Genomic DNA, 14,629 nt, shown 5'->3' with positions numbered 1-14,629 from the left:
AATTGAAGACTACGCCTCGGGAAATATCCCACCCTCAAGGCTGGGCAGAGAAATCCACAGTGAACCACAAAAACCAATCCCTTCCATCCCAGACAAAACTACTTTGATGACGTTTTAAAAATCAAACAAAATGGAGGCATTCAGAACTGCTTGCTAGAAGACAGTGGTCAGGACTTATCTCCACAGGAGTTCTTTCTGACTGCCCTCCTGTGAATGTCTGATGTGAATGTCTGTTGTTCTAAATTCTAGCATTTCACATGCACGTCACACACACTCAGACACTTTGATAGGGGCTAACACACAAGCAAGGCTGTGCAAAATCTGGTTGTGATACATGCAGGTCATGATGGGGTAGTACATCAAGCATGTGACACCTCAACAGTGCCAGGGCACCTGGAAGTCAGGGCCTTGACACAGACCAGGGGTGGATGGGTGGGCAGGTCAGGGTACCACAATGTTTTGCTGGGTGGGATGCCAAAACTCCCCCTCTAATGCTCCTTCCAATGGAGTCCCTGTCCAAAATGGCTCACAAGTGGGAAGTCTCATTCCCACAGCAGACACAATCTCAGAGAAATGTCAAAATACCATGTTTATCAGGTGCTACATTAATTTTATATTATTCTTCAGTTGCATTAGCATTTAAATAGCTTCTATGGAGTAGTCTAGTAACCTAACTATATGTAAAATATCATTTGGAAAAATACAGATGAAATTACAAATGTTTAACACATTCCCACTGGGCTGAACCACCAGTGGTACATGCATGACGGTCCCATCAGATGGCTTGTACCACTGGTGGTACAAATGGATCTAATCACTTTTAACAGTCTTTTTACTAATAAAATTAATAAAGTCTATAAATGGACCAAATCTAGTTAGTTGCTTGAATTTGAATAATTACTGCCCTAATATATCAATACTATTCATACCAATTTAAAAAACTGCAATAATCAACAAATTTATTTCACTTCATTAAAAAAAACTTACTTATATTTGTGAATAGTTTTATCAATAATTCTCTAAATGGACAACATGGAAATCTTACAAATACCCCATTGCTGGTGTATATAATGTGCATTCACAACTGCTGTACCACAAATTAGCTATATTACAATTTTTTTTTTTTTTACTATTTTAATGTTTTCCTTAAACAACTGTAATATGATGACATCTGGTTTGCTAAATGAATGTCTTTCTTTGCATTACTGTAATCAAAGACCCCGAGAAGTGGTACAAGCCGCCTGATGGGGCAGTGAATTCAAATCAGAGTTGCCCTGAATGTGTTAAAATATAATCTGTTCATGAACTGGTGATTACTAACAAGCTTAATTTTCAAACAGCCTTCTCTTTCTATATTTTAAAGCCCTCATCTCTAACAATCTATCATCTTAATTCAAATGTGTTTTTATATATAAAATATATGTATAATTATATATTATATAAAAGTTATAATTATATATTATGTAATAATATATTATAAATAATATATATATTGCTGCAACCTAAAATAGAGAATCATTTGGTTACAAACACAACATCATTTATTTACAACTTTTTAAAAGGCTGAGTCCTGTAATCACTGACCATTCAAAAAACAACAAATAGGGCCAGGGAGCTCAGTGGTTCTGCCACCTGCCTCGCAAGTGCAAGGTCCCAAGTTCCATCCCCGGTACCAAAAACAAAACAAAACAAAAAACAACAAATAAACTGACAGATTAAAGAAATTCTTCTGGAATGACACAAATAATCATATTGTGCTTTACAGTGGAAGTTTAATATTATTTAGGGTACTTACCAGAACTTCTTCTCGTAATTGTCCTAAGGGCACAGAAAGCTGGTTGAGGGCTTTGTCCATGCCAACCTAAAAGCAAAAATCAACAAGCACAAATACATCACAATCAAAAGTGACAGTGAATATCTATTTCATGATCAAGGTGGTACTAGACTGTTCACCAAAAGTACTGTTTATAGACTGTAAACAAAAAACTGTTAAGACACATGGAAATCATAAAAATAAGAAAAGTTAAAATAAACAAAAGCCTTTTGCCTTTGGCTGAAATTGTTTAATTACCAAAAAACTTTAACTGGAAGTAAATACTGTAAGTCTCTATTAATTTATGGGGCTGACGGGAAACATCTGATGAATAAAATCTCATCTAAATACTATAGCCTTTGAGAAAAATACTAATTAAACAGAATGGATATAACATTCTCCGGGTTTCTAATCCTACTGAAACATTTATCTTAGTTACCGGAAGTATATTTCCCCAAAAGCAAATACGGCTCATTAATTTTAATGGTTAAAATTCCCATGAAGAGGGCTACTTTCTGCACTTCTTTGAACAAATACACTTAAAAGCAAAATAAAATATAAACAAGAAGACTAAAGGGCAAACTTTGGAAAGTGTTAAAACTCAAGCATTTCTAAACTACTTTTACAAACAACTCTCATGCTCATTACCCATTATCCTTACATTTTATAAAACCAAGCCTCCTGAAGATAAATCCTGGTTTGTTCCCTCAACTCAGCTCTGGCTATCAGAAAGTAAATTAAACATTTCCTTGAGAACAGCTGACATTTACTCTTGCAGATTAGCATAAGCAGAGTCTTCCTAGTACATATATAGTAAGCAGCACACAAAGAACCACTGTGCTACCACCACCTTCACTCCTCGCTAATACCTGGCTCTTACTCAAAAATAAGTAAGCGATGCATCTTATAAGAGCAAGAATTAAAAACAAAAATGTACACCAAGAAAGTTTAATTCCATTAATGGGACTGGTGATCAATTCAAATTTCTGGAGGAAAATCAACTAAAAGGTTTCTAAAATGTCTGTACTTTTTTTTTGGTACCGGAGATCAAACTCTGGACCTTGCGCTTGTGAAGCAGGCAGCAGAACCACTGAGCTAAATCCCCGGCCCAAACGCCACACTTTTAAAGAATCAGTATGCATGTGGGTGTGGTGATGGACAGGACTGCAGGTCAAGCTCACAAGGTTGGTGGAGAGGTTGACGAAGTCTGCATAGTCCTTGTTGATGAGCTCAACCATGGCTGTCTTCAGCAGCTTGTAGTACAGCTCCAGGTCATCTCTCAGTTCTTCCAGCTGCACCCGCTTCCGGCAGTCAGACACGAAATGATCCACATCAAAATCTTCCTAAAGAGTTAACCCGGAAAGGAAAAACCATTGCAATGATATCACAGTTACATATAAACAAAGGAGGAAAGGAAGAGAGAGCAAGGTTACTGCAGTTCCTCACGCAGCCACATTGGCAGACAAAACCTCCCTGGCCACATGGGTAACAAGATGTTCACCACTCCCCGCATGCACCAAGTCTTCCTGAGGCCCCTTTCTACAGGGAATTTATTTTTCATATTTCAGGCAGGCCCTTGTCAAAACAGGAATAGCTCCCCTCCTTTTTTTTTTTTTTTTTGTACCCAGGGATCGAACTCAGGACCTTTCTTTCACTTGAGAGGCAGGCGGCGGCACCACTGAGCTAAATCCCCACTCCCTCCCCTCCTTTAATTTTATAATATGTTTAATATAAAACTTTCAAGCAACAAAGGTTCATACAAAAGATGGGAAGTAAAAAACACCCATACTTTCATGCTTTAGAGATAATCACTATTAATATTTAGTTTTTGCTATTTAACATTGTGCTTCAGCTCCTTGCAGACCTTTTCCTGCATACATGTATACCAGCATGCACATACACACAGGCACACAACCTAAAATGCCTGTACAAACTGCTTCTAACCAGGTAACAATACAATTTGACTGTCATTTCATGAACATCTACATTTGTGTTAACACTGTACACAGATGCTGAGTGACCCACCAGAGAGATGTTCAGAGGCTAGCTTAATCAATTTCCGCACACACATCTCAGATTCTGCTCCATGCTTCCCTTTATGGCATGCTAATGCTTCAAGCATGCTGCCCACGTACAGCTAGCAGCTGATCATCTACTTCACCTCCACTCTGACTCATATTAGGTAAGCCTTTTGGTGACCAAGACTCAGATATGATGGTTACCAAACTTAAGGCCATCTGAACATATTATGATCATATAATTTTGTAAAACATTTTATCAACCAAGAAAAATGTAAATGAAAAAAGTTTTTAGGAAAACTAAGGAAGATGCTTTGAAAAGACCTGGAAATCTTTGTTGAGTTGGACATGGGTGAGATGAACCTGGGGCCAGAGGAGTGGGAGGATTGTACAAATCCAGAAGGACTCCAGAGTCACCAGAAATGCCTTCAGGCTCTCAACTGACACAGAGAAACAAAATGAAAATGTAATCAGCAGATCAATTTTTCAGGAACAAAAGCCTGGCTCCATATCAGTGAGAAATAAACATACACACAAGTTTTAAAACTAACTATTAAGGTCTATATTCACCATTTCTTCAGGTATCTGCTGGAATTGTACCAGGTAAGAGGACTTTTTATCAAATCACAATTTTACAGCCACCTGTGGAAAAACCATTTGCAGTTTTATCTGGAACCAGAATCAGCCTGGACATTTTGTTTCCTGAGGTACCTAGATGACACCAGACATTCACCTCCCATCATGCACTACTACAAAGAAGACTCAGCCTGCAACCCCAGCCTGGGTATAACTAGGTATGTGACTCTCGGCAAGACCACTTTACCTGCCTCAGCTAAATACTGTTTCAAGTTCAGTTTGCATCTGAACTTCATGAAACCATAACCCAGATCCAGTGAACAAATGTTACTGGCTAATATTAGTACAGTGGTCCCTTGACTTATGAACTCGATTGGTTCCTGAGGGCTAGCTGTAACTCAAGTTGGTTATAAGTCAATACAGCTGAAATCTGGATGTTTACCTGGGTATACACTATAACAAGAGACACATGAATCATTAACCTAATTAACCCAAACTGTCCATATGTCAAGCTGGTCATAACTTCAGAGTTCACTGTACTCGATTTGACACACATTTATTCTGAGATAAACACTGCACAGCATAAGAACGTAAGTTACTTGGAGCATCTTTGAATTTTGCATTCAGCAGCTTTTGCTGTGACAACCTCAAACATACAATGGCTTATATCAGACACTATTTCACTTGACATAAATATTTCTACTTTATACTGTATTCATTAAATAGTTAAATGTAATCTAAAACTTACACATTTATGATCAAATGACTTTTGAACAGGATGGCAAGTCTATTCAATGGGGAAAGAAACAGAGTGGGTATCTATATGCAAGAGAATGAAACTGGACACCAATCCCACATCATACACAAAAACTTTAACTCAAAGTAAGAGCTAAAAGCCAGGCATGGTAGCAAATGTCTGTAATCCCAGCACTCGGGAGGCTTAGGGAGGAGGATTCCTGCAAGTTTGAGGCCAGCCTGGGCTACATAGCTCAAAGATAGCCTGAACTACAGTGCAAGACCTTGTCTCAAAAAAAAAAAAAAAAAGCCAAAATAACACTCTTAGAAGAAAACAGGTTGAAATCTGCATGACCTTGGATTAGGCAACAGTTTCTTAAATATGTCACCAAAAGCACAGTCAAAGAAACAATTAATAAACTGACCTTAAATCTTTTTATACGTCAAAGCACACTATTAAGAAAGTTAAGATAACCCACACAACGGACGAGAATATTTGCAAATCATCTATCTGTCAAGAGTCTAACATCCAGAATATACAAAGGATTCTTGCAACTGAACAACAAAAAGACAACCCAATTTAAAAATAAGAAAAGGGTTTAAATAAACATTTCTCCAAACAAGATATAAAAATAACCAATAAGCATACAAATGACTCTCAACATCATTAATCATCAGAGAATTACAAATCAAAACGTTTCATAATGAGGTACCATCTCATATCCATTAGAACAGAATAATTTTAAAAAGGGGTTGGGGGAGGAAATCAGAAAATAATTGTTAGTGAGGATGTAGAAAAATTGGAAACCTTATTGCAAGTTCAAGCCCAGGCTGGGCAAATTAGTAACTTTAGTGAGATCTTTTCTCAAAAGAAAAAAGAAAAAAAGGCTGAGGATATAGCTCAGTGTGGAGGTCCTGGGTTCAACCTCTAGTACCATAAGGAAAAAAAATAAAAAGAAAAGAAAGAAAAAAACAAAACAAAACAAAACCAAAAAACTAGAACCCTCACACATTGCTGCTGAGAATGTAAAATGGTGTAGCCACTGTGGAGAAGTTTGGCAGTTCCTCAAAAAGTTAAAAATAACTACCACAGCAGTATTATTTCTAATAGCTAAAAAGAAGAAACAACCCAAATGTCCATCAACTGATTAACAGACAAACAAAATGTGGTCTATTCATATAGTGGAGTACCGTTCAGCTATTAAAAGGAATAAAGTACTATTAAATGCTACTACATGGAGGTACCACTAATGAAAGAAATCACATAGATCACATGACCCCGTTGATATGAAATACCCAGAATAGGCAAATTCATGAGGACAGAAAGATGGTGCCAGGGAAGAGAGGTACTAATAGATATAAGATTTCTTTTTGGAATAATGAAAGTGTTCTAGAATTAGAAAGTGATGTTTGTTGAAAAACACCATAAATATAGTGAGAAACTAGTGAAATGCACATGTTAAAATGTTGAATTTTATGATATAAATTTATACCTTAATTTTAAAAAGCTTTAAAAATCACCAAGTAAAATGTTCATATATTAAACAGTAATCAGAAAGTTGGAGTTGATAATTTTAAACAAAGCAGACTGCAGAGCAAGGAAAATTATTAAAAATAAAGAGGCATATTGTATTATAATAAAGGAGTCAATTCTCCAAGAAGAAATAATAATTCTTAATACGTAAGTGCCTAACAACAAATCACACCTCCATCAGAAATGGACAGACTCACAAAGCAGAAAACCCTGAGGAAAGAAAGGGCTGGTGTCGGCAGCACTACTGACCACCTGGATATACTGAACATCTGCACTTTGTCCAACAGCAGCAGGATATACCTTCTTCAAGCTCACATGCAATATTCACCACGACGTGCCATGATCTGGGCCATAAAACAAATCTTAACAAGTTTCTTTTTTTTGGAGATAGGGTCTCACTATGTAGCCCGGGCTGACCTCAAACTCACAGCAATCCTCCTGCCTCTTAACAAGTTTTTAAAAATAAAAACCACACAAAGTATGGTCCCATACCAAGTAGAATTAAACTAGAAATCAGGATCACAATACTTCTGGAAAACTTCAATATATTTGGAGATTATCACTTCTATATCATACATGAGAACATTCTTTCCAGAAATAGTATTTGAAATTAATGAAAATAGAAGTACGACTTAGCAAATTTTGTGGGTGCAGCAAAAACAGTGCTTAATAGGACAAAATATCAAATGCCAAGTATTAAGATTAAAATCAATCATCTAAATGGTGCCACCGCCTGCCTCACAAGCACAAGGTCCTAAGTTTGATCCCTGGTACCAAAAAAAAAAATCAATCATCTAATCTTCTACCTTAGAGAAAAACACCAAATCTAAAACTCTTGCTATTAAGGCAGTGTGACTGGCAAAAGAACAAAGATCGATGTAGCAGAACAGGGACCCAGAAACAGATCTTCTGTTAGTAATAGTAAGGTCTTCTTTGACAGAGAAGCAAGGCAACACAACAGAGAAAACACAGACTCTTCAACCAACAGTGTGGGAGCAACCAGGTATTTACATGTGAAAAACGAACACAAAGGCTTTCTAAACTTTTCTTAAAAATTAACTCATAATGGAACACAGACCTAAATTTAAAATATAAATCTTCTAGAAGATAAGGTAAGAGAAAATCTAAGTAAACTTGACTTTGGCAATGACTCTTTAGACACAACACCAGAAGCACAATTCATGAAAGAAAATATTGATAAACTGGACTTCATCAGAATTAGAAACTTCTGCTCTACAAAAGACACCGTTGGGAGAAAATATCTGTAAAACGCATTTCTAATAAAAGCATTGAATCCAAAATATATGAAGAAATATTAAAACAACAAGAAAACATGCAGTCATTATGAAAAACAGCAAGAAAGTTCCTCAAAAAATTAAAAATAAAATTACCATATGATCCAGCAACCCTGCTACTGGGTATTTATCAAAAGAAATGAAACCACTATCTAAAAGAGGAATTTGCCCTCCATGTTCACTGCAGCATTATTCACCACAGCTAAGATAGAAACAACCCAACTGTCTACCACCAGATGAACACATAAAGAAAATGTGGTATACACCCAACAGGAAAGAAGGAAGTCATGTGCAACAACACTGATGAACTTGGAGGACATTATGCTAAGTGAAATAAGACACAGACATACAAATACCGTTATGAGCTAATATACTGACTATAAAAATGATGAATTCATTTTTTAAAAAGAGGGTAGAATGGTGGGGGCTGGGAGTGAAGGGTGGGTATAATGAGGAAATATGGTAAAATGGTACAGACTCAATTATGAATAAACTTTAGAGATCTAATGTATAGCATAACTATGCTTACTAATAACATGTTGTACACTTGAAATCTGCTGCATTTCATTTCACATGATTGTACAATTTTCATTTGCCTCAAAGCTGGGGGGGCAATAAGATATCAAATAACATAGGTTACGGTACCAAAAAAACCCTGCAGCTTCAAATAACATAGTTTATAAATGGGCAAAAGAGCTGAAAAGATGCTCAACATGACACGCTGTAAGGAAAATGCAAATTTAAATAAGACAGCACTACAGTGGAGCAACAGGAACTCACTCATGTGAAATGGTACAGTCACTTTAGAACTCCGCTTTGCAGTTTCTTACAAAACTAAACCCAGCCTTACCAACTGTGCACCTTGGTTGGTCTTTACCCCAGTGAGTTGAAAATATATGTCCACATTAAAACCTGCACATAAAGGTTTATAGTATTTTATTCTAATTGCTAGAACCTGAAAGCAGTCATGGTTTCCTTTAATAAGTGGATAAATGAACAAACTGGTAAATCCATTACATGGATTATTCAGCAATAAAATGAAATGAGACAGGAGGATTCCAAGTTTGAGCTCAGCCTGGGCAATACAGCAACTCAGTAAGATCCTGTCTCAAAATAAGTAAGTGAATGAATGAATGCATCTGGAAATGCAGCTCAGTGCAAAGGCCCTGGACTCAACCTCCAGTACTGCCCCCCACCCCCACCATCTGAGTAAGAGACAAAGACATGGAAGAATCTTACATGTATTTCTAAGTGAAAGGAACCAATTTGAAAAGACTACTGTGTAATTCCATCTAATGACTTCCCGGAAATGACAAAGCTATAGAAACTAAAAGAATTAGTGGTTGCCAGGAATAGGGGGAATGAACAGATGGAGCAGTGATCTTTAAGGCAGTAACATTACTCTGCATGATACTCTAATGGTGGACACATGACATGCATTTGTTAAAGCCCAGAAATGTAAACAAAAAAGAATGAGCTCTATCAATAAAGCCCTTGTATATTCAATCAGTATTACATGTATATTTTCCAAGTAATTCAGGTATTACTCCAAATAATGCTGTGGGTACACTGCAATGAAAACAAACTCAATATGACTGTCCTTGAGAAGTATATATCATAATAGAAAAATGAAGAAAGAAAAACCCAGTTAAATAAATCAAAATAATACTAATGAGCAGTAATAAGTGCTAGAAAAAAAATAAACAGGGACACTGAAGGTAGGTGACAAAGTAGGGTATGCTAATTTGGATGACAGAGGAAGACTCCTACAAAGTAACATCTGAGCTGAAATCTGAACACTGTGAAGAGCTGGCCAGGGGAAAACTGTGGGAAGAGATCATACCAGAGGACAGAAGTTGTACAAAAAACATCCTGGACCTCTCTCCTCCCATTCTCGCCCTCAATCTAATCCTGTGTCCAGGGCAGGTAGCACCACTGGCACTTGGGAGGCTGAAACCTGGGCTCCCAAAGTTCATTCTAAATCTGCTACCAAGTACTTATTTAGGCTTGAGGAATTAAAAAGTATGCTAGAGTGCACCATTATCTATGGACAGGTGATCTTCAAAGGCCTTGAAATAATATTTTAATTCTAAGAATTTAGTCTTGACTGGACTAATCATTTTTGTTTCTAATCTTTTGTTCAGTATCACACCTGTGTAACATGTTTTTGGGTACTGGGGATCGAACTCAGGACCTTGAGCTTGTGAGGCAGGCAGTGGAACCAGTGAGCTAAATCCCCGGCCCTGCATAACAAATTTTTAAAAAGGCAAAGAAATTTATATCCTGTAACATCCACCAAACAATTACGTGAGGTTTGTTCTAGCTGATTTCTTTTTCCTCCATCCCAATTTAACACTAAGATAATCTATGCAATGTTTTTAGCTTAACCTTTCAACTTAATGTCTTGAAATGCTGCACTCTGTATATAAAAAAAGCCCCAGTCTGTGATTAATTTGTTTAGTCAAATGTTCAAAAAACTTTGATGTTAAATGCTGTCAAGTTCATTTCAACAACAAAAAGATCTATTTAAATCACACTTCTTGATACCTGATTTTGACAAAAATCACAAGTAACAGTAACTTAAAGGCCTGTGAATTCAATATTTTACTCAACTGGTAAGTTTTATGATACTATATTGCAAAAATAGAATTGGAGAATCAAAAGCAAAAGTGGTCCAAAAAAACATTTTTGCAAACAAAGAACTGCTTTTTATCAAGTGCCAACCGAATAAACTGTGTATGTCCACGAAGTGCATCTAAAGGGAGTTGGAATTTTTGTGGCAGTCTCAAATATATTATTTGTCTTGAATTGAGGCTGAAGAGAATTTAGCCTTTTCATGAAGAACAAGAGCCCACCGTGAACCTGTGAGGTAGGCTAGCTGCTATGAAATGATGACACTTTGTACCATAAAGCACTCGGCAACACTGGACTGCACTGCTTTCAAACTTCTATCTGCTCCATGCAGCCTGACTGTGTATAGGTAGGTCACACAGTTTCAAGTCACCTACCCATATAGCTCCTGATCTACAACTCACATATTCAACTGCTTGACACTTCTCCTGGGATGTTTCTGAGGCACCTCAAACTCAGCATGTTTAAAACTGAACTCACAGGCAATAAACGAACCTCCTCCTCAGAAAAGACAGAAAAAGGCCTGCTAGACTGACATCTAGTTTTCTTTGGTGAGAAATGTGTGCAGTGGAATGATGGGCCTAGAAGCCAGTGTAAGCTTGAGTGAAAGGGGAGAAGCACAATATTGAGCATGAAACTGTGATATAATTGGAATAATCAGAGATGGGGGACTGAGTGGAAGACAGTTTCTAAAAGTTAGTGGGAAGGGGAAATGACGAGGTCTCATGAAGAAAGGCAAGGGAACTGGAATCAGGTGTAAGGTAGCAGTGGGAAGGTGTGGAGAAGGTACAATGACAAGGTGCTTGAAAGGCAAGGGCATGGGCGGCAGTGGGAAGGGATGATGGCAAGGGGGAATGACAAGGTCCCTTGAAGAAAGGAAAGGACATGGGAGCCAGTGTGGATGGCAGTGATCAGGAGAAAGGAAAGCCCATGGCAGGCAAGGAGAAACAAGTACTGCATCACGAAGGAATGAGGTCATTATCAGCAAAGTGAGGCCATGCCCACCTGACAGCTGTTTTTCTGTAAAAAGGAATGAAGTCACATACTGATACAGAGGAGAATGATGTGATCTCAATAGCACACACAGGTACATGGATCCAACTTGTCCTTGTTAACATTATCACCTTATCCCTACCACCAATACCTTATATCCTATTTCGCCGGTTAACTCTAAGTATGAGCAGCCTCCTGCCTCCAGTCAGTGCCAGTGCAACAGGTGTGGCTACATAACTTCCTATTTTTACTAACTCCATACTAAACACTGCATTGAGCACAAAGCCCTCATATAGTGTACAGGGCTGGCTCCAACTTGCAACCCCACCTCACCTACCTTTCTAGCCTTGTTCCAGACATTCTCCCACGCTCCAGTCACTCCAGACTAAGTGCAGTTTCTGGATGCACATGTTCTTCCTCTCACCACCTCAAAAACCAAGCCATACCTTATTCATCCTTGTTCCTTTATGTAAACATTGCTGCCTGGCACATAACAGGTGATCAATGAATGCCTGTTGAGTTAACAAACAATTGCTGCCATTGCATTAGCAGGGTGTCAATCATCTTGCAAACTAATGGCAGCAGTTTCCAGGCAAATGACTGGATTCAAGTAATCTCAACTCTCCAAATACATACCTGATATCCCACTCTTCACACATGCAAAACAACCTATACCTATGCCACTGCAAAACGTGTTAAAGGAGACATAAATGTTTAAAAATATATATGTATGTATTTTTTTTTTTTGAGACAGGGTCTCACCATGCAGTTCAGGCTGGCCTTGAACTCACAGCAATTCTCCTGCCTCAACCTCCTGAGTGCTGGAATTACAGGCGTGCACCACCATGCTGGGCTTGTATAAATATAACCTTGACAAGCAAGGACCCTACACATCCTTTCTGCCATAAAACAATAACTTAGAAAATGTCTCTAAAGGAAATACAAACTTCAAACAACCTTTAACTTCTGGTTCCACCTACACTATCAACATTTTACACAGAACAGCTGTTCTATTTTTTTCTAAATATGGAGTGTTCATGTTTACTAGCACTCAAATTCCACAGCATATTCAGAGGTTTATGAACCATTAAACAAGGAATTGTTAGCATTTCAGTCACTTCCCTATTTGCTCTGTTTTATGACTTGTTTGTTTTGATTGCTATTTTCTGAAGCTGTGTTTAGCAAAGGAATTTTTGCACCTCTGACTGAGAAAGGTGGTAGGGCCAGTGAGTTAGAAAGGATGCTGGCACTGGGCCAGAAAGGAAGCCTAGGTCACAAGGTGGAAAATTAGACTTTTCTGCACTCTTGAGATTCTTGACTGAGAACAAGACTCCTAATCACTGCATATACCATTCTTCCTGCAATGTATCCTCTCGATCAGGGATCCTTAGATTCTCCTGTCTTCCTTTTAGGGTAGCTTTTTGTCCGGTTGAATTGACTGTTCACTCTTTTAGGCATCCCGTTCAAATTATACTTAATTGCAGCAGTTCAGCAGGAACATTTCTGTACACATACAGGTATGTTATTCCTGGGTCTAGATAAGTCCCACCTGTAAAAAATAGTATGGACACACAAGACAAGATACGATACACCCTTCCTTCCTTTCTTGCAGTACTGGGGGTTGAATCCAGGGCCTTTGCACTGGCTACATCCCCAGTCCTTTTTTTATTTTGAGACTGGGTCTGGCCAAATCGCTCAGGCTGAGCTCGAGATTTCAATCCTCCTGCCTCAGGGTCATAAAGTGGTGACATTACAGGCCTTAACTACTTTAAAACAAAACAAAGCAACAACAATAAAAACCAAAATTAAAAAACTGCACTTTGGAGATGTGATCTGAATATAAATATCAAAAAGACAGGGGCCAATTAAAGTATAAGAAAAAATTACCACTTGATTAAAAGCCATCAAACAAGCAGAATAAGACAAATTCACTTGCTCAATATTTTAGGTGGCTACTAATGAGCCCAAACGCCTCCATTTCTAATAATCCTGAAACAAGCTACTGTTGTCAAAAATCCCAATCCTAGAAAGTTAAATATAAAGATTTTTTTTTTGGATAGCTTAGGTGACAACCTGGAGGGATACCTCAACTAAGGAAGCAAAGTTCTTCCTAGTTCGGACTTAAAACATGGACATTTTCTAGGTTGTGCCTAATCAACTTTTATTGGTGAAATGTTTTTAGTTTATATTTCTTTTCTGTGAATTAAGATCCTACAATTAGCTGCAAACCAATTTCAAGTTGACTATACTGTACAAGACGTAGGACGACTTCAGAAGAGATGAATAGTCGGCTTTGCTGTACACTAACTGAGAAGTCCCAAACTTTCACACTTACATTCCCCCTTTCCACGAACGTCAGCCAGAAAAAAAATCAGTGCTTTTCCTGACCTGACCCCAGGCAGTGCGTGGAGCCCAGGGCACGCTCACACCCTCCCTGAGCTTCGAGCACTGGTCACAGGGCGTGGCGACCGGATCGGACCGCGCGACCCCGGGCCACGAAGCCTTAGGGCCTCTGCCCTCGGCCTGACACAACGCCGGTTCCCTCGGGGGATTCCCGGCCGCCCGCCCTCCCTGCCGCGCACCTTCATGAACTCGTCCTTGTCGAAGCACAGCGTGTCCGGCCCAGTGGGCAAGTTCATCCTGCGTCTCTCCATCCCGCCCAGGTGAGTCGAGGACGCTGGTGGGTGCTCAGCGGACGCGGCGACCCAGCCCCACCACGCGCGGGCGCTCCACTTCCGCCAACATGGCGGTGCCAGGGCAGCCAATGGCGAGCGACGCCGGGCGGCTGCGCACCGGAGGCGCCAAGAGCGGCGCGGCGACGGGGTGGGTTGGTGCACAACAGGGCCGCGGTACCCCTGGCGGCAGGGGGCGGGGCTGCAGCCTCGCGCTTGTCTGCTGGTAGAAGCCAGAGGAGCGGGGGCTCCTGTGTCTGTGGCTCTGGGCCTCTCCGGTGGCGCATCCTCGTGGCGCATGCCTGCTGCTTGTGCTAATACATCTTTCGCCCGAGCCTCCGAGCGTGCATTGGGCAGAGGCA

At 39.3% G+C, this 14,629-nt stretch overlaps 1 protein-coding gene across 1 annotated transcript in view; it reads right to left on the bottom strand.

Annotated features, from left to right (window-relative positions):
- The window catches only part of Cog2 (component of oligomeric golgi complex 2), a 45,263-nt gene extending 30,956 nt beyond the window's left edge, over positions 1 to 14,307 (bottom strand). The window contains exons 1-3 of the mRNA XM_004854677.3: positions 14,178 to 14,307; positions 2,995 to 3,156; positions 1,796 to 1,861 (exon numbers count right to left, since the gene is read on the bottom strand). Coding sequence (XP_004854734.1) covers positions 1,796 to 1,861; positions 2,995 to 3,156; positions 14,178 to 14,249 — 300 coding nt within the window. The 5' untranslated portion in view covers positions 14,250 to 14,307. The remainder of the gene's footprint in view (positions 1 to 1,795; positions 1,862 to 2,994; positions 3,157 to 14,177) is intronic.
- Positions 14,308 to 14,629: the final 322 nt, after the last annotated feature.

Source organism: Heterocephalus glaber, unplaced genomic scaffold (assembly GCF_053883595.1).
Source record: "Heterocephalus glaber isolate CG9 unplaced genomic scaffold, H.glaber_assembly_v1.0 deba00001472, whole genome shotgun sequence".
NCBI classification, from domain to species: Eukaryota; Metazoa; Chordata; class Mammalia; order Rodentia; family Bathyergidae; genus Heterocephalus; species Heterocephalus glaber.
The sequence above is the reverse complement of the archived record's forward strand: the minus strand, read 5'-3'. Positions and strand labels throughout refer to the sequence as shown.